This window comes from Dipodomys merriami, unplaced genomic scaffold (genome assembly GCF_024711535.1).
Source record: "Dipodomys merriami isolate MVZ:Mamm:240054 unplaced genomic scaffold, mDipMer1.0.p SCAF_55, whole genome shotgun sequence".
Classification (NCBI taxonomy): domain Eukaryota; kingdom Metazoa; phylum Chordata; class Mammalia; order Rodentia; family Heteromyidae; genus Dipodomys; species Dipodomys merriami.
The window spans coordinates 1,210,207-1,234,980 of NW_027206124.1; the positions used below are offsets into that span (position 1 = coordinate 1,210,207).

General features: G+C 54.6%; 1 protein-coding gene and 1 long non-coding RNA gene across 2 annotated transcripts; one reads left to right on the top strand and one right to left on the bottom strand.

The window, feature by feature from the left end:
- Positions 1-240: 240 nt before the first annotated feature.
- Positions 241-13,980, top strand: LOC138811913 (uncharacterized). The gene is made up of 3 exons (XR_011367508.1): positions 241-290; positions 11,362-11,470; positions 13,758-13,980. It is a non-coding gene; the product is annotated as an uncharacterized lncRNA (long non-coding RNA).
- Positions 9,083-24,679, bottom strand: Pvalb (parvalbumin). Its single transcript, XM_069999872.1, has 5 exons — positions 24,662-24,679; positions 22,594-22,661; positions 20,749-20,881; positions 19,428-19,537; positions 9,083-9,300 (listed from the first exon to the last, which is right to left on the bottom strand). The coding sequence occupies exons 2-5, from the start codon at positions 22,652-22,654 to the stop codon at positions 9,272-9,274; spliced, it is 333 nt and encodes a 110-aa protein (XP_069855973.1). The 5' UTR covers positions 22,655-22,661; positions 24,662-24,679; the 3' UTR covers positions 9,083-9,271.
- Between the last annotated feature and the right edge of the window lie 95 nt (positions 24,680-24,774).

Sequence of the window (24,774 nt, forward strand, 5' to 3'; positions counted from 1 at the left end):
TTCTCATCTCCCGCCCCCACCTCCTCAGGAGCATCCGGGGGAGGGAGGGAGGGAAAGAGTAACTCCAAGGAGGCGGTGTTAAAAGAAGCTTTCTGATTGGCCAGAGGATGGCTTGTACCATCTCGGAGAGAAATGGGGATTCGCCTGCTTCTCTCGGAAGTGGGTTGGCCCACATGGGGGCGGGGGGGGGAGGTTCCGGAAAGTCTAGCGCCGCGCCTGCGCAGTAGACGAAACCGCCGTGGCGGGAACGGAGCTGTCTGTGGAGTCGCTGCGCCGTCCTGCTCTCCCAGGTTCGGCTAAGAACACGGCTCTAGAATTGTTCTTCCTCTTCTTCTTCTTGTCATTATTAGTTTATTTCAGAGACAGAGAGAGAAGGCGGGGGCGGCTGAGAAGGCCGGGGAGCGGGGCGCAGCAGGGGAGTCGCAGTGCCGGGAAGTGGGGAGGTGGACGCGCGGGACCTGACTTGCGCGCGCGGGACCTGACTTGACTTGCGCGCGCGGGGCGGAGGACGCGCGCGTGGCGGAGGACGCGCGCGCGCCGGCTTCGTGCCGGCGAGTGCGGGGAGCAGCTCCCCTGCGCGTGGCCACACGCCGAGGAAGCTTACAGACGAGGGCCTCAGAGCCAATACTGCGCTGTACCGAACACCTTCCCCACCCACGGCGGGCCGGGCCCCTGCTGGGCCTAGGGGTGGGAAGTGCTCTCGAGCCATCTCCAAGGCCAAATGCTGTCCGCTGGCACCCTAGAGGGGCCCGCTTGTGATCTCCAGAAAGTGTCTGTGTAACAGATACTTAAACATGTTGTTTTTTGCTAGCAATTGACATCCCCGGAGTCCATTTCGTATATGCTTTGGCCTAAGCCATTCTCTCCACAGTCACTTTGCCATCACCTTGGGTTCCAGAAAAGTCAGGACTGAGCAATAGCATCTTTTATGACAAAGTGCCTCCCCACCCCCCTTAATGAATAGCACAGAGCCTTGCAGGACAGACGCCCCCCAAATGAGGATAATCACCTGTGGTGATCAGGCTGCACCCGGAACTGGAGGAGTCATCTCCTGGGAACCAGATTTCTCTCCTAAAGTGACAACGTCTCCAGAATCCAGGAAAATCAGAACCGACACAATGACCAGGCTGGCCACACCTGTAACAGGGAGGGACTCGACCTATGTGTGTCTTTGTCCTCTGCCCCTTATTCTTTCTTTCTAAGCCTAACGCTTATATCTGTACTGTGAAGACAGCTAGTGGTGAATGGAATCCATCTTCTTGTGGCAGCATGCCACATAAATATTTATTTTTTCTTATTTAGTGCCAGTATTGGGGCTTAAACTCAGGACCTGGGCACTGGCCCTTAGCTTTTTCACTCTGGCTGGCACTCTGCTACGTGAGGCACACCTCCACTTCCAGCTTTTTGTGGTTAATTGGAGGTAAGAGTTTTTCTCTCTGGGCTGGACTTGAACTATGATCCTCAGATCTCAGCCTCCTGAGTAGCTATTATGGTATGAGCCACTGGTACCTGGCTCTCATATTTCTTTTCTAATCAACTTTTCTATCATTTAGACTATGTCTCATGTCTTGCCCGACTTCTCACGGTAGATGGCTGTGCTTATTTTCTGGTAACATATTCATTACTCATAAATTGAAGGAATAAAGAAATCTGAACTGTGGAAATAGTTGAGGTGACATCTAAATGGAAGGGAAGAAAATAAACATGCCCTGGGGGATGATGGGAAGTCATCCTTTCTTCTCAGCCTACTTCCTCTGATTTGAAATGTACCATGTGTCCTAACCTATGTATAGTATGATAGCATGCAGGCCAACTCTGCTTCTCCCTCTGGAAGGTTCTGGAAACACCAGCTGACTTCCTGGGGAACCTCTGGTTTTGCCATCAGAGGCCAGGGCCAAACCATTGCCATCTTCCTGGCCTGGACTCTAAAGCTAGAACGTACCTCATGTGAGGAACTGAGGAAGAAAGGGAACCGTGACAGCACCCACTCCTAGTCAGCTCTGTGTAGCTATTACAAAATACCAGAGAGAAACGACTTACAGAGAAAAGATTTCTTTATAGAGAAAAGTTTCAGAGGTTTCAACCCAAGGTTGGCTGGATCCATTGCTTTGGACCTACGGTAAGGCAGAATATTACAGAAGCAGGAGCAAGGGGCAGAGGCTGCTCATTTCACGGCAGCCAGGGAGCAGAGAGGCAGGGAGGGGTAGGGGATAGAGAGAAAGGCAGGGGTCAGACCTCAAGGATACCTACCCTATCCAAAACCAGGATAGTCTGGACACTGGTGAGCAACAAGTGATGCTGAGTGAGGGATGAGAAGGAATTTGCATAGGCAGATTCCATTGATCATCACTGCCATACGTTGGCCACATTCTGCCCTGCTCTCTAGCTGGACTGGGACTGGGGTAGCCAACACAACAGGAAGGCCCTCCTCTCCAAGATGCCTGTGCTAAGCGGCCACCGGCCCTGAAGGGGGCTTCCCACAGCTGCTTGGTGCCTTAGGGTGGTTGCCAGCCTCGTGCAGGGGACATATACACCACACATATACTGTATAGATAGCTGTCAAGTTTCCAGCTCTAAGTGCAGAGTAAGACAATGTAGCCTTCGCTCGTGATTCATGACTAGCATCTCAGTAAAGGCCTCTTCTTCATGGCTCCTCCCTGCTTCTCCTCTGTCTCCCTCTTAGAGTCCTCTTCCAGGATAGCCTGTCCACTCTGACCGACCTCATTCCCCTGTACCTATCAGACTTCAGGCCACTGTAAGAGAATATATAATATAAACGACTTCAGAGGAAGGAGGTGTTTATATTAGTTAACTCACAGAGAGGCTTCAGTCCCAGTGTCTGGCTCTGTTGGTTCTGAGACACCATGGTGGGGGAGAGGGTGGCTGTGGTAGAGGCTGCTCACTTCATGGTAGCCAGGAAGCAGAGAGAAGAGAGAGAGAAAGAGGGCCCTGGGACCAGAGAGAGCCCCCACGATACACTCAGTGACCTACTTTCCCTGGCGAGGCTCCACCTGCTGAAGTTCCCAGAACTTCCCAAAATAACACCACCAGCTGGGGACCAAACCCTGAGCCAAACCAAAAATATATGAGCATTTTTGGAGGATATTTTCTACCCAAACTATCACACTCCTTAAAGGACCCCTTTAGTGAGCCACAGGAGCTCCACAGAGCCACAGCCCTGGGTCATGTCCTCTTGGAGCCTTGTTTGTCCCTCCTCTTGAGGGGAGGCCTTGAGGGGCTATGTTTCTTCTTCCCAGGGCCATACCCTCCCTTCTGTGAGACTTTTCTGTGTGGTTCTAATCAGCCCTTCAGGGGAGCATTTTTTGATCTTTCCAGAGAGATGAAAAATCCCTTTATAGTGAATTCTGCCTCCTCCCCCACAGCCTTCCCCCCCCCCCTTTTGGTACTGGTTATTTTATTTTACTCTTTTCCTTAATCATGGGACTTGAACTCAGTGCCTGGGCACTGTCTCTGAGCTTTTCTGCTCAAAGCTAGCACTCTACCACTTTGAGCTACAGCTCCATTTCTGGTTTTCTGGTGGTTAATTAGAGATAAGAGTCTCACGGACTTTCCTGCCCAGGCTGGCTTCAAACCTTGATCCTCAGATTTCAGCCACCTGAGTAGCTAGGATTACAGGTGTGAGCCACCAGCGCCCAGCTTGCACTAGTTAATTTTTGAGGCAAGGCCTTGCTTCCTGCCTGCGTTTCGATCTGTCTGTTTCAGAGTTCCCATTGTAGCCTAGAGGAGTGGCACAGGCCGCCACGCCCAGCTGCTTTCTGTTGGGAAGAAGTCTCGCAGGTCTTTTGCCTGGGCCGATCTGCATTGTGCTCCTTTCACTCAGCCTCCCAGCTGGCTGAGGGATGATAGGCATACCCACCTATGGGTTGAGAAAGGGTCTCTCCATTCTTCTGCCTGTGTTGGTCTGCCTTCTGACTAATGGGTTGCAGGTGTGTCACCTGGGCCCAGAGGCTTATGTGTCCTCAAGTTTTGGTAATGATCTTTAATGAATTAATTAGTGTCAGTACTGGTGCTTGAACCCAGGGCCTAGCTGCTGTCTGTTAGCTTTTTCACTCAAGGCTGGTACTTTAGCTCTTGAACCACAGCTCCGCTTCTGGTTTGTAGTGATTAATTTGAAGATGAATCTCACAGGCTTTCCTGCCCTGGATGCTGGCTTTGAACCTTAATCCTCAGATTCCAGCCACCTGAGTAGCTAGGATTACAGGTATGAGTCACAAGCATCCGGAAAACACCAGGCAGGTAAGGGGTACAGGGAGCATTTAGAGGGGGTTTCCTGGCCTTGGGCCACCTCCCCTCATCTTGCTGCCTGACCAGGTAGACCTGGACGCTCCCTGCAAGAGGATGGGCCGACAGAGCTGCTTCCGCAGCCAGGGTGACGAAGCCAGGGCTTCGGGAAAGCATGGAGCTCTGGGCAGTATTGACTATCACTGTGGACTGCTCCACCACCCTAAGCTGAGCCTTGTTTCCCACAGCCCTGACAGCAGTGTGCAATGAGCTGGGGCTCAGCAACGGTGCCCACTGATGGTCACAGTGTCCCCCACACAGTCCCCTGCACTGTCAAGTTCCTAAGCATTGTACAGCTGGGGGCAGGGGGCAGGGAGGGCTGCTCCTCCCTCTGCCTGGGCTGGATTAGACCTCCATCTTAGTTGGTATAAAAGTAGGATTGATTGCTGGGCACAAAACAATCCCTTTGGGTAGGTAAGATCCATTTTGAAGAATGGAGAAGCCCCTTAGCTATGGTGTATGGCCCCAGGAGGAACGTTTGCCTTACACGCACAGAGGCAGATTGGCTGAGGTCCTCACAGAGAAAACAGCAGAGTGTATACTAGGTTTGTAGGAAATATGTGTATTTAGATCAGGACTCTTTACTATGTCATAGCTGGTCCTCTCTCTCTCCCTCTCCCTCTCCCTTTCCTTCTCTCCCTCTCCTCTCCCTCTCCCTCTCTCTCTCCCTCCTTCCCTCTCTCTTCTCCTTCTCCTCAAGGAGAAGATGCAAGATTTAAAACAAATCTACGAGGCCTCCGGACTTGAATCCCTGCTTGGCCCTCAGCTCTCTGGGTCCATGTCTGCCCACCTGCTGCTAACAGAGACCTAGGGTCTGGAGTCCTCCTGACCAGCACCAGCTGGGGTGAGCATGGGTCACGATGAGTCCCCAGGGCCACGCAAAGCAGTGGCTGTCTGCTTCAAGTTTGCTGGCAGATGCCCTATCGTCTCTGGTGCCCTGCCTGTCCGCTGACTGTTTCTCTCTTTGAGGACAGCACTGGAGGGCCGACGCCTCAACAGAGGACAGAGGATGCCAGGCTGGCACCTGTGTGGCAGGAATGGGAAGTGGAGGGCTACTGAACTGTGACCAGGCCTGGCCTGGAGGTGTCATGTGCTGATTCTGTCAGCAGGGGGCAGCAGCCACTGAGGAAAAGCTGCAGGAGGGTGCCCAGGGCCTGCTTCCCTTTTGGATTTATCTTGTGGCTGTGTTTTTTGAAAGTTGAGCAAATCACCCCTCTAGTCCCAGGCCTCCTTCAACAGCCATGACAGCTCTTCTGTAGGAGCCAACTGCTGCTTTTCTAGAACATTCCAAGATTAGAGTTTTTCATGCATTTTCAAGGCTGGCGGGGGGGGGGGGGGGGGGGGAGGGATGAGGTGGGGGCGGGAAGTGGTCACTCAAGCTAGTGTCTCTGGATTCACATCCCAGGGCCTACTCAGGGCCCTGGCAGTTCCTTCTGGGCTGTGTGTGTGAACTTTGGTCCTTGTACTCAAGCACTGGAGAAAAAAATTCTAATGGCTCAGTCTGAACCCAGGTCTAACTGCAGGCTCAAGGTTTAGCTACTCCCTCTGGGTCAACCTTGTCCCCCCTCTTCAGCCTCAGCCCTACTGGATCTGGGGGACAGACTGCCCCTCCCCATCCCCTGCCCCTGTTTGGGGGTCCCCTTAGCGTGTATCTCAGCTCCCTAAAAATCTTAGCCCAAGAATCCACCCTTGAGCCCTTCCATTCTTTTTCCGATTCAGAAGCTAGCCTTTTCTTTGAAAAACTGAACATTTTAAATAGGCAATCTCTTCTTTTTTATTTTTACTTTATTTTTTTGTGCTGGTCCTGGGGCTTGAAACTCAGAGTTTGGGTGCTGTCCCTGAGCTTCTCCCCGCCCCCCCCCCCCCCCCCCGTTCCACCCCCACCCTAGGGCTAGTGCTCTACTTCTTGATTCACAGCTCCACTTCCAGTTTCTGGCTGGTTCATCAGAGATCTGAATCTCACAGAATTTCCTGCCTGGGGCTGGCTTTGACTGTCAATCCTGATCTTACCTCCTGAGTGGCTAGGATTACAGGTGTGAGGCACCGGTGCCCGGCAGAGTCCTTGCCATTATCCACGGCTATAGACTCCTCACATGACTGAGAACCCCACTAAGGTTTCCGGGGTGAAGTCTGACTTTCCCTCCTCCCCCTCCGCTGTCAGGCCTGGTGGCAAGCGGTGCCCCTCTCTGCCCTTCGAACTCTGTGCCCAGAGCAGCTGGGGATCTGCCTCTGTGGGATCTGCCTCAGAGCCTTTGATCCTGCTGCCCCTTCCCGACCCACTTACTCCTACTCTGATCCTCTCAGCTCAGCACCACTCGTGCTTGTGCCTTGAATATTCCATGTTGACAGTGACTTCCTTTTGTAGCTCCTGGCACACACAGTGGTGAGGACAGAGGCTTTCTCTGTGCCCTGTGCCCTGGGTGGGGTGCACAGAGGTCTCTCTGCTAAGTGGGGGTTCCCTAGGACTCGGTTCCCAGTCTCCCTCCCTCCAGAGTTCAAGCAGACCATGATTGGCTGGCTGTGATTGGCTGGCTGTGATTGGCTGACAGAGCCTGTGCCTGCAGCCCACACAGGGCAAACCTCCAGCTGTAAGCTGGCTTTGACAACAGTAGGATGACCAGAGACAGCTCCGAGACAGCTCCAAATCTTCTGACTTACCACGATTCAGATATTGGAGGAATGGGAAGTTGGATCAATCTGAGTTTACAGTTGAACTTGAAGCAAAATTTATGACTTGGAGCTGTGCGCGGTTGCCCCTGTGCCTGGTCCCTGCTAATCAGGAGGATGAGGCATGGGGATTGCTTGAGTCCAGGAGTTCAAGGCTAGCTTGGCAACATAGGGAAACCTCAGATCAAAGTAACAATGACTGCAACCCTATATCCCTGGGCCTGCCTCAGTGTCTCCATGAGAGCTTTCTGGGAAAGTTCTCATAGCCTGCTGGTTGGATCTCGGTTGGGATAAACCAGCTTGGCAGATCTAAGGAGCAGAGGCTGGCAGAGGTCATTGTGTGACATGACTGGCTCTCCTCTCCCGCTATATAGCTCTCACCTGTTTTCCAAGTTTCTACTGGAGGCATGCACATTCTCTAGAGAAGGAAACTTCCTTCCTTCCTTCCCTCCTTTCTCTCTTCCTTGCTTGCTTGAGGAGCCTGACTGCAAAGGCCCAGGATGTGAAGATGTCACTGAGTTACAGCAGTGATTAGAAGCTGGGCCTTGCCAAAGATGTAAAGTCCCCAATCATTGTTCAGTTGATTGATTCCCTGCCCCCTGATTACACAGGGGCTCAGCCGAAACAGCTCCTGGTCCTCCTTCCTGCAGCCATCACAGGGTTGGAAGTTGGGTCCCCTGAGGGCCCCTGGGGTCCCCATGTGGAAATCTGACCAGTGCTGCTCCTGATTTGTCCGGAGCACAGGTGGTCACATGTGCCCTGCATCTGTTCCCATGTCCACGTTCTCATCCATGGCTCTCCCTCCCTCCTGGGACATGCCACCGGCTTGCCTGCTCCCTGTGCCCTCACTGCCTGTGCTTGTTTGGCACTGGCTATGGCTTGAGATCAGCTCCTAGTCAGGACTCATGCCTGGACCTGCTGGCCACTCCACACAGGACACCCTAAGGTGAAGCCCTGTCCAGGGAGGAGTGCCACAGAGTCCTGCATGGCCACCCCCCTTCTGATTTCCACAGCGGTGCCTCTCCACATCCAAGGATGGACATGATCCAAAGCGCCCAATCAGGTGGTTAGGGGGGATGAAGTGGGGGGAGAGGCAGAGGTGGGGGGAATAGCAGAAGGCGAGTGATGTACATTGCATCTGTCTTTGAAAATGGCAGAAGCAATCTCAATGGAAGCTGGAGTGGCCCAGCCAGGGTCCCTCCTCCTGGCCACTGTGAAAGATGCACAGAGGGACACAGGTTCCAGCGGTGGCTTCCTGGGCTGCAGCCCTGGTTCTGCCATTTTTGTGCTGTGTGATCTTGGACAACCATTTGCCCCCTTGTGCCTCAGGTCCCAGACTATAGAAGGGCAATCAGGATCCTGTTCATACTTCCTAGAGTTGCTGTGCACATTCACTCCTGCAGAGGGCGCCACAGAGAGCAAAGAGTCCATACCCATTGGATACTGCTTTCAAAGAGACGAAGTTTGGGGCCCCTGGTGGTATAGTTGAGAGAAGAATTATTTCTTCGTGGGTCCTGGAGTAGACATACCTGGGGGAGTTTTGCCATCGTGAGCGGAGAGCCTACCTGATAATACGTCTAGCACAAAGGAAAGAGTGCTCTCAGACAAGAAAAGAGGAACTGTGTTCTGTTATCAGAACCTTGATCTAACTATTCTTGAAGCCATTCAGCCACATAAGCCACATACATCTGTCTCCTCTCCTCCTCCTCCTCCTTCTTTTCTTCCTCCTCCTCCTCTTTCTCCTTCTTCCTTAACTTACTTCAAGTTGGGTTTCTGTCATTTGTAACAGGAGCCTCTAAAAGGGCATCTACGCATCCATCCATAGATGTGCTCAAATCCCAGCACCAAGTCCTAGCTGTGCAGGCTCCACTTCTCACATCGCTTCCCCTCTCCATCTACTACAAGATGGGATTTAGTTACATCACTTACCAAGAGGAACAGGTTCCAAGGATTAAAGGGAGTGAGGCCTGTGGTTCAACCTCTAGGTTGAGCCCTGAGGAGAGGCCCAGAGGCTGCCCTTCCATGCCCTTCCCTCTTTGCCTCCCTCCCCACCCTGGCGGGGGAGTCCGCAGCTCCAGCACCCACCAGACCTGGTCCTCACACACAGGCAGAGTCTGGTTGGTACAGACTTTATTGTTTCTCCAGCATTTTCCAGAAGAATGGTGTCATTCGAGGGCCGCAGGGGATGGGGGAGTAAAAAATAACATAAACAAACTGAACAGAAACGCAGGAGGGCGGCAAGAGGGGCTGAGATGGGGCGCTCGGGGCAGAGAGGTGGCAGGCCTGGGCCAGTCAGAGCTGTTTAGCTTTCAGCCACCAGAGTGGAGAATTCTGCAAAAGAAAAGGACAGGCGGTGAGTTACAGTGAGCAACAGGTAGGGGGCGCCAGAGAGGCTGCTCCGCCCACAGGGTGCTTTGACTGGGTCTCTGTTCTGTTGTTTTGAGATAAAGATTCTTGCTCTGCGGCCAGATGAGCTTCAAACTCGTGAGTTTTCCTGCTTCAGTCCCCTAAGTGCCAGGAGTACAACCATGCACCACCGTATGCAGCCAGGCCCTATTTTAATATCTTATTTAACTCTGACTACAATTGTATCATTTATCATCACTCCTAGTCCACAGATGAAGAAACAGGCTCAGGGACCTGCAGTTTTTCTGAACTTGGTTGCTGAGGAAAAACTGCCATGAGAAAGAAGAGTCACCAGGTACCCCTAGCTATCTCTGAGACTTGGTGTCCCCAGCCCAGGCCTGCCAAAGCACAGGGTCTCTGCTCAGTCCCTGTCACCTCTGGAAAGTGCAGTGCCGTGATCAGGGAAGAGCCAGCTTGGGGAACAACAGTGAGGGGTTTGGCTCAGGCATGGTGGCGGATGCCTGTAGTCCTAGCTACTCAGGAGGTAGAGACAGGAAGATGGAGAGTTTGACCTCAACCCAGGCAAAGTTAGACCCTATCTCAAAAACAAAATGTACAAGAGCTGGGGTGTGTGGCTTGAGCAGTAAGGCTCTGTGAGGATCTGGGCTTAACCCCGTGTAGTGTAAATAATAATGAGAAAGAGGAGGAGAAGGGGCTGTAGGGCCTGAGCCTCTCTGTCTGTCCACTCACTGAAGATAGGAGAGGCCATTCCTCCTGGGGACAAGTGAAAGGCAGGCTGTGACACAGGCTGTGACAGAAGCCAGCCGCTCACACCTGTAATCCTAGCTACTCAGGAGGTGGAGGCCCAAAGATTGTGGTTCAAAGCCAGCTTGGGAAGACAAATTCAATAGACTCTTAGTTCCAATTAACTAACCAAAAGCTGGAAGTGAAGCTGTGGCTCAAGTAGTAAAATGCCAGCCTTGAGCAGCGCCCAGGCCCCCGACTTTAAGTCCCAGCCAGTGCGCATGGGTGTGCGCACAGCCCTGAACTCCTTTAAAGCAGAATGCCTCTGTGGCACCCGCCATCCCACTGCCCCCTTGTTCCCCACTGTAGCTGCAGTTATATGAGGGGGCGCGCCAGGTGGAGGTGAGAGGGGACGCAGAGGTCAGGGAACTCCCCTGAGCACTGCCACAGTTCTGCAGATTGTGATGGTTTCAAAACTTAAAAAGTCAAAGAGCATAAAGCAACCATAGCAACACCTGCCATGCATATCCTGGAGCTGGCTGGGCCCAGCCCCATCCGGGAGAGGGGCTGCATACCTGGAAAAGAAGCGCCACTTTCTCCTGTCCCTGAGCTGTCCCAGGACGGGGAGAGGGTGATCTGGATGTGGGGGTCTGGGCTGGGACTCAAGCTGGGAGACAATGAGGAGGCCACTTACTTGAGTGAGGGTCCTGAAACCCTGAGGCTCTTCAGCGGGCAGGGATGGAGCCTCGAAAAACTACTGAGACACCAAACACTCTCAGAGAACCCCTCCCCGGGCCAGTACCATAGGCTGGTTTCCTCACCCAGGAGCCTCTGTGAGCCTGTGGGACCTTGGTTATTTATCTCCAAAAGGGCAGGAGAAGGGAGGGACTAAGAGAATGCACAAGAAGGGGTGAACTGGTTCAAGGTATGCCTCCATAGAAATAGCGCCACGACCCCTTGTCCTGGTCTAATGAACCACCGTGCATGTTGATGGTTTGTGGTCAGCATGGCCTTGATTTCCCCCCAACTACCTGGGGAGACACACTCACAGATGGGGAAACTGAGGCCCAGGGGTTTAGCTCCACCACGGTCACCACCACAGCAGAGGTGACGCAGCGGCACGCACGCTCAGCTCCCCGTCCACCCTGGAGAAGTCTGACCTACTTTGTGAGGTGTAGAGTGACACATGTCCCCGCTCTGGTGTCACCGCCCGGCGGCTCTGTCACGTCAGCCCTTTTTTATTTACTTCATGGTACTTATCACACTCTGAAATGATCTTATTTATGTACTTATTTTTGTCAGGCTTCCCCACAAGAATGGAAGACAACTCTTAGAGGGCTCACACCCCCACCCCCAGCTGCTGGAAGGTTCTGGAACACTGAGGATCCTGCTAAACAAGTGGCGAATGGAGGTGTGTGGGGGGGTCTCATGACCCCCTCCTCAGGGTTCAGCAAAGGGGTGCTGCACATGTTGCAAATGGGGAAAGAGAAGGATGGAGGCGTGAGGGGAGAGGATCACAGGTAAAGTAAGGCCCAGAGCCACCGCCTGTCCTCTGGCCTCAGGAAGCCTGGCCAGCTGGCCCCCATGCGACTGCAGACCCAGTTCCTGCCAGGAACCGAGCACGGTCTGTCCAGCTTCTCTGGCAAAGCCAGCCTGTCCTGTCTGGGGCCCGGGGGCCCAGGGGCCTGGGCGCGGTCACTGCTGGAGAGGGGCCCCTGGGTGCCCAGGCTACTCACTAGGCAGGAAGGGGGCTGGTGGGGTCCCAGGCTGGGAGAAGCCGGACGCTGGGGAGCCTGAACCTCAGATGTATTTGGGGCCTGTGGGTTCTTTATGTGAGGCCCTCTCTCTGTGCACCCTGGGATGGCTCAGAAGCCTTTGGGGTGACCACAGGCCTGACTTTTATGCATTGGACCCAGGATTCTAATGAGCCTGTGACAGGGCTGGGGTGGGGCCCCCTCTTGGGCATCTGTGTGTCCCCACAGGGCAGTACGGTTGGGGACCCTCTACTTGAAGGGCCTTCTCCCTCCCCCCCCCCACCTCTCTCTGTTTTGTCGGTCATGGGGCTTGAACTCTGATCCTGGGCGCTGTCCCTCAGCTCTTCAGCTCAAGGCGAGCGCTCTACCACTTGAGCCACAGTGCCACTTCTGGTTTTCTGGTGGTTCATTGGAGATAAGAGTCTCACAGCCTTTCCTGCCAAGGCTGGCTTCGAACCACGATTCTCAGATCTCAGCCTCCTGAGTAGCTAGAATGACAGGCATGAGCCACCAGCACCCAGCTGAAAGGCCTCCTCTTGAACACCTTGTCTTGTCTTAAAAGCAAAGACAGATACCAAGGACCTGGCGGCGGCGGGCCAGGCCCTGTCCTGAGACAGGGAGTGGGGGGTTGGAGGCCTAGGTCTTTGGGTGCCTGGACCTGGTACCCAGCCCCCTCCTGGCTCAGCTTTCTTGTCTGTGGGGTCTAAGAACACATTCTCTTGGCTCTAATGGGGGTGTTTGGAACCTGAGAACTGGGGTCCACTCCCAGCTCCCATCTCTTCCTCCTGTGATCTTTGACTAGGTTCCCCATCTCACTGTGCATCTGAAAGGCGGTGCTTTGAGATTACCTAGTTTAGAGTTTGGAGGAGCCAGCCAGATGTCAAGGCCCACCAGAGCTGGCACTCAGAGCTGGTGCCCAAAGACCCCTGGGGGCCACTTGGACACCAAGCCTAGCCACTGCCTGGCATAGACAGGACGCTGCCACACACATAACGATGTTTATGAACATCGTTACTGCCAGAGCTACTGCTCATCTCCACAGTTCCCCAGCCACTTTCTGTCTCCACCTGGGCACCTGCTACTCTCAGCCTGCTGGCTTACGTTAGTGCCACTGTCCCTGGCAGAGCCCTACAACTAAGTAGGACAAGAAAGACCTAAACAGGAGACACAGGAAAGCTAAATCGCAAGCAGCTGACCGGATTCAAGTTTCCCAAGCACCATCTGAGTTAGCATCCTGCCTCAGTTTCCTCATCTGTAAGATGTAGGGCAACAGGAAGGATTCTGGGAGATGAGGGGTGTGGGTGAACACCATTGAGATGAGGGGGCTTGAGCCTGGAGAAGGATCAAGAATGTTCTTCCTTTCGTTGTAAGACTTGCAGGGACGGTGCTACCTTTGCAATCTGAACCTCTTCCCAGGGCCCTGCAAGTCCCTGGTCCGTGTCCTCATTGGCTGATCAAAAAGAGATGGAGGAGGTGGGGATGGGATGGCAGGAGACGGCAGATGGAGGGCTGGCAGATGCTCCTCGTTTCTTTCCTTCAGGAAACTGAAATTAGCCTAATGAGGTCTGCCCTAGTCCGAGGTGCTGGGGGATTGGACAAATTTAGAAGCGCATGACAGGTGATGCTGATGGCCCCGAATGAAACTCAGAGACATTGAGTCAGCTTCTGGAAGGCCTCGCCTCTGTCCCTCTGTCGTGATGACCAGGAGACAGGGCCTGGCCCACTCCTGGTTTATCACCTCTCCTGGAAATAGCTCCCAGGCTGGGTTTCATTTACATAGCTATTGCATGCAGAGATCACTTTCCTATCTCGCTAAGCCAGGAGGCAGGGTCATTTGGGGTCAAGCCAGGCAGCCCCGAAGAAGGAGTGTCAAACAGTTCTCTGGGGGACTCACTGGTGTCATTCCATTTCATCCCCATTGGCTCAGACCCAGTTTCTTTACAGGGAAACTGAGGCAGGACGGCTCCTGTGGGAGGATCCTCTTGGCTTGTGTCTCCTGCTCGAAGGTGAGTGGAACGGTCCTGCACCCTGACTCTGCATCCTGACTCAGCCGTGGCCTCCAAGGTGGAGGGAGAAAGATGGGTGGAGGAAGGACGTCTCGTTCTGCCCTGACCGCTGCTCCATTTTCCCAGAGGCCAGTTACATAAGCAGCCTGCACCGCATCCTCTCCCGGCTCTGTCTTATCTAGCGCAGCACAAGGCTAGAGCTAGTGAACATCCACTCGGGAATTCAGAGGAGCAGATGGCTTAGCACAGGACCCACTTAGAACCCCAAAGGCTCAGGAGGAAGAGATACGATTAAGAGGCCCAGATCCAGTCTTGGATCTGCCCATAACCATCCACCAGGCCTCGGTTTCCACATCTCTCCCTTGGCTTTTTCCACTCAAGGCTGAGCCACTGCTCTACTTCCGGCTTTTTGCTGGTTACTTGAAGATAAGAGTCTCACCGGCTTTTTTTTTTTTTTTTTTTTTGCCTGTTCTGGCTTTGAATGGTGATCCTCAGATCTCAGCCTCCTGAGTAGCTGGGATGACAGGCGTGAGTTCCATTTCTGTGAGGCTAGGTCTCCCACACGTTGCAAAAGGCTTCGAGGCAGCTTCTACACAAAGCATTCCCATAACCTGAGAGGAAAGGACTCATTTCTCTGACAGTTGCTTTCGGCAGTGGGGGATGTCCGGCTTTGGGCCTTACAAGATCATTTAGTCCAGCCCTGCCAAGGCCACGGGCAGGACTCGAAATTCAATAAATCTATGAGTTGTTTTTTCTCTCTTTTTCTGTTTTTTCCAAAGTGAAATTCAATAAATCTTGGCCCCAGCAATGATGCTTTAAATACACAAATGGCCCTTGGCAGGAAAAAAAGCTCCCCAGCCCTGCAAGCAACAGAACTGTGAGGCGATGATGCTGTACCCCTACTTTATTGATGGGGGAATGGCTGCTCTAAGAAGGAAGGGGGGAGGGGAGGAGACCTCCATAGGGCTGGTACCCAAGCACTTGTCTATTTCCCTAGTTCTATGACCTTCAACACCTCCCTGCTTACTAGAATGCTTAAGGATGAGTGAGAACATTTATCCCCCAGAAGGAGCAGCTGGGCTGGCCCACAGGTGGAGGTGTGGTCCGTGGTCTTCACTAGGGTATGAATTATAGGCACCTCTCAGCAACAGGAAATGCAAAGCCCAGGCTCTTGAAGTGGGACAGGTTTCAAACACATAGGAAAGAGGAGCCATCAAGGACTGGGTGGGCAGGAAAAGGATCAGTTGTGCTGTGTGGCACTGTGTGACGCTGTGTGTGTATGTGTGCATGCGCAAGTGTGCAGACAGGGCCTGAGTGTGTGCAGGTGTGTAGGGGGTGTGTCCACGTGTGTGTGCATGAATGTGTGAAGGGGCCTGTGCACGAGAGGGGGGCTGCAGGAATGCGTGCACATGCGTAAATGTGGGTTGGTGCCCATTCTCAGCTGTAGCTCAGAGAAGATCTTGTATTTAGAATTGGATACAGGATCCCAAGCTTTGTGGTCAAACTGTTCGTCCCCTGGGCCTCAGTTTCCTTGTCTGTTCGTGGGGAACCCTTGTGAGGTTGAATGAGCTGCGGGATGTAGGTGGATGCTAAGCTGAGTTCCTGTTGACCGTGTGGCCCTGATGCGTAGTATTGAGTTTGGGGAGCTGGGGCTACCAGCCAATGTCTGGTAGCAGCGGGTCATGGCAGGACCCTCAAGCTCAGGGCTCTCTACTACTGAGGGACCCCAGGCATGCTCCTTAACTGCTTGGTGCCTCGGTTTCCCCATTTGTAACATGCAACCAGTGATGGCCCCTACTCCCTAGGGTTCTGGTGAGACACTGGTTCTCAAAGTGGAGTTCCAGGGACCACCAGTATCACCCGGTTACTTGTGAGAAAAGCACACACTTGGGCCCCACCTAGAGATCAGAAACTCCAGGGAGAGTTTCTCTCCAGGACAGTCTGTGGCCCTCAGAGGTCTGGAACCAACTCTGCCCTGGATATTGCTGGCTAGGACAGGAAAGCCCTGGAGGATGGGCCTGCCGCACTGCATTGTGGGCCTGCCAGCCTTTGCACCCAGCCTTGGTGGCTGCACCAAGGCTCTTGGACAGCCTCCACCCCTTCCTAACTTCTCACACCAGCTCGGCCCCAGAATTTCTGGGCGGAGGCTGTGAATCAATCGATTACATCTCTAAAAGTCCGTCAGCTTCTTGGAAGTACTATGGGAATGTGCCAGCACTATTATTAGAATGCGGCCTTCCTTCCCACTCCCTCCATTCTGGAATCTTAAAGAACCTGGGCAGTGTGGGTCCCCTTAGAGGGACAAACTGCTGAGCGAGGTGCCCATCCTGGCTCTGAGCTTCCCTGAGACCCCACGGGCAAGAGCTCCCCACCTCCAGCCTTGGCTTGCAGACAGCCTCTCCCTAAATGCAGGGACCACCCCTCCTCCTCCCTGCACCTGGGGAGGGAGCAAGAAAGGTCTTCATCTACTTTGTTCATTCATTCACAGATCCACAAAACCAACTTTCCACTGTTTTCCCCCTGAACCCCAAGCCCAATTCAAGGTGCTGGGGTGAGAACCGGGGAGCAGGCAAGTCTCTGCTCTGTGGCACTGGCACAGGTTGGGAGAGACACTCAAGCAGTAAATCAGCTAAACTCACTAGATTTTGAGCAGAAGAACAAAGCAGTACCGGGCAGGAGTGTTGAGCCCACAGACCTGAACTCACATCCTGACCTTCTCTCTTCCTACCTGCAGGGGTTTAAGGCAAACCCTCAGGTTCTCTGAGCCTCGGCATCCCCACCCATAACCCCAGATTGTAACAACACTCGTTGGTGTCTGGCACCAATTCAGGCCTCCACGAGCTTGGCTCTCTCTCCTGTCATTCAAGGTCATACAGCTGGGCTGCATCAGATTCCCGGGCCTTGGTGATCCACTGGAGTGCCTGTGGAACCCCCAAATTAGGAAGAGATCCCAGAGATTGGCTAGCGAGCTGATCTGGGTTTTAAACACAAGGCACTTTGCCTTGGGCAGAGGCCCCCTGGCTTCAGAGAGTGTGTTCTGGTAAGTGGGGCGCTGGGGCTCTGGGAACTGAACTTCCCGAGTCTCCCCACCCTTGTTACATCACCACACCACCTGGCCCTGTGTGGGAAATGGGCATGGAGACATGAGGAAGGGTGTCTGCCTGTCTTCCCTCTAAAGCACGGGCCGTGGGGCCCACTCCCTAAAGAGGGCAGCTATAACCATTGCCCATTCCTTTGCCCCTGCCTTCGGTGTTGAATCCTAGCTCTCCTGCTTGCCAGCCACATGACCTTGAACCTCAGAGCTGTCCTTGATACTACCACCCCAACAGACTCTGCCATCCTGAAGCATTATCTACCTCCCCTCCCCACTCCTTTCTTTTGGTGCTGGTACTAGAGCGTGAACTCAGGGCCTCAAGCTCTTGCTTGGCTTTTTCATTCAACCTGGAGCTCTACCACTTGAGTCACACATACCTCCACGGCTGGCTTTCTAAATGGTGAATTGGAGATAGGAGTCTCATGCACTTTCTTGTCCAGGTTGGCTTTGAACCGTGATCCTCAGATCTTAGCCTCCTGAGTAGCTAGGGTAACAGGTAGCGCCACCAGCACCCGACTGTCATCTACCTTTATAGAGCCTATGCCAGACGCGCATCACATGCCCAAATAGTTCTCTCACTCCTGGCAAGCCAACCATCTTCTGCCCCTTTCTAAGCACACTGACTGTTGCTGCCATCCTGCCTTAGCAGATGCCAATACCTGGCCTAAAGCTGCCTCTGCTGCCCAATCACGGACATTCCAGCCCACATTCTCCAACTGTGTACCCCCAATGTGCACATATGCGTATGTGTAGAGCTGGAAATATGAGATGGAATAAATTACTAGTGCAGCCTCTGTTACTTGAGCACATACTTAATGCTCAGCGCTTAGTTCTCCCCTGCTTTTCTGGGCAGATTATGGAGGAGGAAGCCAAGAGAGAGAGTTAGACAGCCACTACTCGGGGCAGCCAGCCTAGCAATGATCTAACTCACCTCTGCCTTCTCCAATGCTGGCACTGGATTGAGCTCGGGAGAAGAGAGGCAGGAAGGCAGGGAGGCAGACCAGAGACTGCCCCGTGTTCCCTCACCATTTAGGTAGTCCGTAAATAGCCCGGCCATGCACCAAGCCACCATTACCTCTCAGCAACTTCCCTGCTACCTTGGAAAACCTCTTCTTTTGATCCTAGCCACAAGAAGAGCAACCGGGGTCAGACGGCCAGGGTCACCTCTGCACCTGACCTTGGCACGAACACATTCTCGTTTCTGGCACGAACAAACTCTCCTTCATCAACTTCTATCCAAGGTGTGCACAGAGGCGCCCGCTCCAAAGAAAATCTGTATCTCTAGACACTTAATTTCTATAACACATCCAAGCAACTCAGAACAAGCTTGTGCACCTGGGTGCCAGGCAGAGGACCCAGGTGTGGCCAGGTGAGGCGTGCAAGGTTGCAGATGTGAGGGGCACAGTGGAATGATGGTGGGGGTCTGTGCCTTGCACTCACTCCACAGGTGCTTGCTCACTACCGGCTCTGTGTCGGGTAATGGCTAGATACCTGTGGTCAGAGGCGCAATACCATCTGGTCTCTGTTTTAATTCACGTGGCAGTCTACCTTTCCCATTCGCTGTGCGCCTGACCTGGTTCTGAGCACATTCACATGAGCACATCTAGTCTCACAAGGGCCTTGTGAGGTCTCAGCCATCTTTGGCCTCAATTCAGAGATGAGGAAACCGAGGCCCGGAGTGGTCACAGAGCTAACAAGGCTGGGGATTTGATTCCCAGAGTCACCTGTAACCAGTTTTCTCTTAAATTGGCATGGGATGGCCTCAGCAGGCTACAAAGATGTATTCAGATCTGTTTCCAAGTTCCTGCTCTACCACTATATCCTAGCTCTTTAAAATGGACCAACACCCATCTGCAAAATGTCAAGATGCTGAAGATAGCTGAGAAATGTACCCCACCCTCCTGCCCCCAAATGCCAGGCAGGCTTGAGGGACAGGGACCCCGCCCCTGTATGCAGAGCAGACCTGGAGAAGCACCCTTCCTCATTCCTGGGTGAGAGGTGGCTCGCTCTTTCTCCTGGCTCTCCTACAGGGCTGACATGGTGTGTATATAGATATACTGAAGGCCAAACCGGAGACTTGAGGTACAGGACATCAGGAGAGGATGGAGAGGAGATAAAGAATTTCCACCCCTGGGATGAGACACTCTGAGGGGGTCCTTGGGGACCCGCGGGTCTCCTTTCCTCTGGCTCAACAGAGAGGCCGTGCAGGGTCACACAGCCTGTGGAGGCATAGCCTAGACCAGAGCGTTGGCAAAGAGGAGGAAAAGCCAGCGTCTCCTGTAATATCTGCTCAGTAGGGAAAAGGGGGAAAAATATATCTATTCTTCTGGGGTCAAATTTAGGAAAATATAGCAGCTTTTTACTGCCTCACTGTGGCTCAGAGATCTCAGACCTAACATGTCACCTTTGCTTTTTCCCCCTGCAAATGTCTCTTTCTTTGGGACAAACATAGCTTCAAACCATTCGCATCCACACACCTTGGGATCCACAAGAGCCCAGGCCCTGGCTACCCACCTTCAACTCCGATCTTGCCGTCTCCATCCTTGTCCCCTGCGGCAAGCAATGTCTTGGTTTCTTTAGCAGACAGGTCTCTGGCATCCGAGGAGAAACCCTTTAGGATGAATCTGGTGGGAAGAAAGGGAGACAGTGGGGAGGGAGTCAGGTGAAAGGTCACCTTGCCCCCCCCCCATGGCATGGGTGTGGCTGGGCCAGCCCCAGGTCACTGGTCTGCCTGGTGGGGGGTGAGGGGGACCAGCTGTCCTCCACAAGTATCCACCACATGTCTCCTGGAGGGTCAGGGGGTCAGGCTGTGTGGCTTCTGGGGGCCTCGTGGCGGTCTTAGGATGCCACCTGGATAAAGGAGAAGTGGGTCAAGGACTCGGGGAGAGCACAGGGCATGCTGGGTAGTATGGGAGGAAATGGAGAGGGTGAGGCAAGAGTCAGGAGGTTCCCTGGAGAAGGTTTTACCTGAAGGACAGAGGTGGCCTGGATGTGTACCTGTGCATATTGGACATGGATGGGTGGGAGAAGGTTCTAGTTAGAGGGGGACCCCGTAGGATGCTTTGGGGGAATGGATACACAGGCTAGATGAGGGAAGTTCTGACTTAAATGGCTTCTCCCCAAACCCTTCTTGTCCCTCCTTCCCTCTCTTCCCTCCTTTCTCCCCCCTCTCTGGCCCCCACTCCCTCTCCCTCCCCCCTTTCTCTTTCTCTGACCAAATGCAAAATAGTCTTGGCCACTAGGTGACACAAAGCACAGATGTGGGCCAGGTGGGCGGAGGTGAAGGGGATTTGCTGCTGACACAGCTTTGCATTTTTGTTTGTTTGTTTGTTCAAAGCTTCTCCTGAGTGCTTTGCTCCAAGGACCCTGGACCCCAACATCTGCCTCCCAGTCCCTGGCTTGCCCAGAAATTGCTCTCGGTGGCAACTCTGAGAGTGATGGGGTCTGCTGAAGGGCGAAGGTGCCTTTCAGATGCATGAAAAAAAATCAATAAATGCTAACAAGAATGCCTCCTGCCTGGCCTGCGGCGTGAAGCAGTCCGGACAAATGCTTGTTCATATGTATTCAATTATTAAGTAGCAGCATTCCATTAGCAATATTAAGTGGCTATCATTTAACCTAGTTAGTTGCACTTTGAGCAGAAGGTTTGATTTTTCCGGAAGCAGCAGTGCTGGAAGTGAGCTTCCCCTGGCATCCAGGGGTCGTGGGGGGTCAGATCGGAGCCTGCTTGCTGTGACAGATGGAAGGGCATCTCGGATGGGGACAGGAAAAGCCCAAACACCAGCCCTTTCCCTTCCCAGTGCTTCCTCCCTTCACCCCTCAGGCCTCAGTTTACCCCAGCTCATCCTCCTCAATGAAGCCACTCTTGTCTTTGTCCAAGATGTGGAAAACCTTCTTCACCTCATCTGCACTCTTTTTCTTCAGGCCCACCATCTGGAAGAACTTTTTGTGGTCGAAGGATTCGGCAGCTGGGGGGGGGGGGTGGTGGTGGAAAAAAGAGGACAGAGATAAAAAGGACAGGTTAAAAAGAGGACAGAGATGGGGTGTAGGGCAGGGTGGGGGTCCCGGCATTGGTTATCCAGCTCCCCGCTTTTCCTAAAAGGACAGAGGGAGTCTACGCCAGGCCAGGTGGCTCTGTCAGGGTCACAGGCTGGAGGTTGTCCCCCCACATTGCACCCCTGTTCTCCCCCCGCCTCGCACCTCTTGTCAATGGTCTGATAGGTTTTGGCTTTCCTAAAACTCATTTCTACACAGTCCTTTGGGTGGGAGCCGAGCGGAGTGGCCCGGGGTGTGGATGGAGGGGGCACACGCAGGCGTGTGACCTGCTAGAGAAGGGACAACCTTCCCAGGAAAGCCACAGTGAGAGGGAAAGGGTTTTTTTTCTTTTGTCAAGGTCAAAGGAGGAAGATGGGAGGAAGGGCGAACCCAGACGTCCTGGCAGTAAGGCAGGAACCCATCTGTGTGTGTGAGTGTGAGTGTGTGAGTGTGAGTGTGTATGTGAGTGTGTGTGTGAGTCTGCATGTGTAGGTGTGTGAGTGTGAGGTATGTGAGTATGTGTATGTATGTGAGTCTGTATGTGTAGGTGTGTGAGGTGTGTGAGTCTGTATGTGTAGGTGTGTGTGTGTATGTGTGCATGAGTCTGTAGGTGTATGTGGGTATGAGGTGTGTGTGGGGACAGTGTGTATGTGGGGGAGGGGGCTCCCCCTTTCCAGGGTGTGGTGTGGTGGTGGGTGGGTGGGCACAGCTCCCTGGCCGTCTCCCACAACTTCCCCAGTGGGAGAGGAGGTGCACGGGAAAGAGGGAGATGGCCGTCTCTGGCTCTCCCTAACTTTCCACATGGGGGGCTCCTCTTTCCGAGCACCTCAGCCCTGCAGGGCTTTCTTCAGGCACCTGGTGGGTGGGTGTGGACGCGAGGCCATTGAAGGGAAGGACTCCTCTCCCTCCCATGGGGCCTGGGGATGGAGCCGGGCAGGTCACCCTGCTCGAATCCCTCTTCTGCTGGGCTAGATGACCTTGGACCAGCCTCCCTTGCTGCCCAGCCTCAGTTTCCCTACCCGGGTGGCAGAATGGGGAAAGCTGACAACTAAGCTAAGGTTCCCAGCAGGGTGGTCTGACAGCCGGGGAGCTCCCCCCTTCCTTGGCCGCCCCCTGAAGGGGACTGGAAGCTTCAGGTGCCCAGGGCTTCACCCAGGTCTGGACAGAGCACCTGCGTAGGGAAGGTCACCACGCTGTCGGGGCACCTCCCCCCCCCAAAGGTGAGGAGATTTGAACCCTAAGGGTCAGGGCGCTGGGGCAGTCTGCCTTCCAGGAAATGGCTTGTCCAGAATAAGGATGGAGAAAAAGTGTCCTGGGGAGAAGACACGGCTTAAAGGGAAAGTCCTCCCCACCCCTCCTCCGCTCCCCAAACCCCAGAACCCCGGTGGAGGTCCCTCCTCGGACCCGAGTTCTCCCAGTGCAGCCACCGTTCCAGTGCCCACAACTTTGTGCAGCATCAGCCAGGGCACCCGCCTTCCCGATCGCACCCTGAAAAGCTGAGGACCATCGGGCCCCATCCAGGCAGGGGTGGGGTAGGGGAAACGATGCGGGATGCGGGAGCTCGGAGAGAGGGTCGGCTGGGGCGGGCAGCAGGGGGGCGAAGGTGGAGGGGGGGGCAGGGGAATGGGAGGGAGGCGCTGCTCACCGGCAAAGGCTCCTATCGCCTTCTTGATGTCCTCAGCGCTGAGCAAGTCTGTCATCGACATCCTGCAACTGTTTGAGCGGGCAGAGCAAGTGCGAACAGATTAAAAAGTGCTCTTCTCATCATTTCTGCTCATATGACCAGCGCTGCAGTGGCGCGCGCCAGGCGCACGCACCGCCCGGCCTGGCACCGCGCCAGGGGCGCCGGGCTCAGCGCTGGGATGGGCTCCACGGGCGGCGGGGGTAGCCGCACCCCAGGGGGCGGGGGGTGGGGGGGCTGTCGCCAAAGTGCCAGCTCGGGGAATTGAAGGGGTTTCCCCTGCCACCAGCCGGGACTGGAGACATCGCTGGCCCCTCAAGGGCAAGCAGGAGGTTTGGGGCATCTCTGATCTGGATGTGGGGAGTGATGCACCGCCCAGTGGGACCCAGGCCTGCAGGGGCCAGTCTGTCCTCCCTGGGGGCCTGTCTGTACCCCTAGGGGAAGGGGGGGGGAGGCTCTGGCCTTTACCCATTCTCACTCCATGTCTTCCTTAGTCTCTCCTGGGCTCCGTATGCCAAGTTATGCTGCAAAAATCTGCCTGCTGAATTGTGTGTGTGTGTGTGTAATCTGAAACCTCACCCTCCAGAGGTGCAAGCCTGGACGAGGCTCCTCAGCTCCACTGCTTTTTCTCCAGGTCCCCCAAATCTGGGGTCCCCCACTCCCCTTGGCTATGAGGACCTCTCCAAGGAGAGGCCCAGGTGAAGGACACTGCTGAGGGTGGTGTTTAAGCACCGCCTCCCCAGGAGGCCGGTGGGACTTGGGGTGGGGGTGGGGGAAGGGAAGGGTAGCCCTTTCGATCACACTTTCTAGGCAATCTAAGCAGGCTCTGTAGCCTGGGCTCCACCTCTGGGGAAAGTGATGCTGGCTAATTTTCATGCAGTCAGCGACTCTGGCTGTGACCGGTGGAGCACTGTTTGGGGAGTCTGGGGATCTGGGCTCTAGAGGTGTGTGCGGAGTGCTAAGTCTCTCCATGGTGACCTTGGGCAGTGACCTTCTTCATAGCTGGGGCTTTTGTCCCCCTGTGTTGTGGTTGATGCGAGGGTGAGGGTGGTCTCCTGCCCAGGACCACAGGATTCTAACTTAAGGTCCAGGAAGGTGGGCAGCGGTTGGGGCTGTGGTAGGGGACCAGGGACAGCTGCCCAGCTGTCGGGAGCTCAGGTTCCCTGACACTCGCTGTCAGCACAGACTCGATGTCTGGGCCCTGGAGGGCTGCCCTTCCTGGAAACCTTAGGAGTGGCTGGCTTCAGCTGCCGGCTCCCAGTGAGTCACCTCCTTCAAGACCATCCCCTGCCAGCTGGCTCCCAATACGCCGAGGCTGCAGCTCCTAACCTGCTATCTGCGGCCATGAAGCCCACCCAGAGCCCCCAGCCGCCCGTGCAGCCCCTTCTGTGGCCACTGCCACCTCCACTTGGGCGTGCTGCGAATTCAAGTCCCGGGGCTCTGCTGGCTCTCAGGCCTAATTGGAGCAGATATCTCTTTTCCCTGGGGACCCTGTGTACTACAGATGGGGAAACAGAGGCTGAGAGGGTCCATGAGTACCCCCAGGACATGCCAGCGGGCATCCTCCCAGGCTCCTCCAATGCTAGGGCTCAGTGACCCACTAATGCCCCTTCCTGATACCCAGGGCCCATGTATCTGAGCCCCTGCCTCCCCCTCCCACCATCCCTTCCCTTTCTCCATCTCCCTCCCTGCTGCTGAGGACCCCGTGGGTCTGATGCTCAAGGCAGGGCATCAGACATTAGCCTCTCTGGACCAGTGCAGCGGGGGCCCTTCCTTCTGCCCTTCTGAGTTCTGGATTCCCTCTGTGGGCCCACGTGTGCATGGCCCCGCCCTCTGGGTCCTAGAGGGAGAGGGATGGATCGGGTCACCCAGGAGCCAGGTGGAGGAGCTGGGAGTTCATTCCCTCAGGCCCCAGGCTTCCCTGCTGTCCAGCCCTGGTCCCCAGGGAAGGAGGGATGCGCTGTCCCTTCCAGCCAGCTCCCTCCCTCTGCATCCCCAGCCTCGGCCTCCACGCTGGAAAGCTGCCACTCACCTTGGACGGGGCAGAGGCCAGAGCCTGTACACGGAAGTTGGGTTAGTGGGGGATCCTGTGGGAAAATGAGTCTGGTGGCAGGGTGGCCACTTAAATAGTCTTGGGACCTGGCT

Bases quoted from the DNA above. Each gene is read 5' to 3' on its own strand.
- Pvalb (XM_069999872.1), bottom strand. From the start codon at position 22,654: ATGTCGATGACAGACTTGCTCAGCGCTGAGGACATCAAGAAGGCGATA. The intron at 20,882-22,593 runs GTGAGCAGCGCC...CCCCCCCCCCAG, and splicing joins GGCGATAGGAGCCTTTGCCG to CTGCCGAATCCTTCGACCAC. The intron at 9,301-19,427 runs GTGGGTAGCCAG...TTTCTTTTGCAG, and splicing joins CGGCAAGATCGGAGTTGAAG to AATTCTCCACTCTGGTGGCT.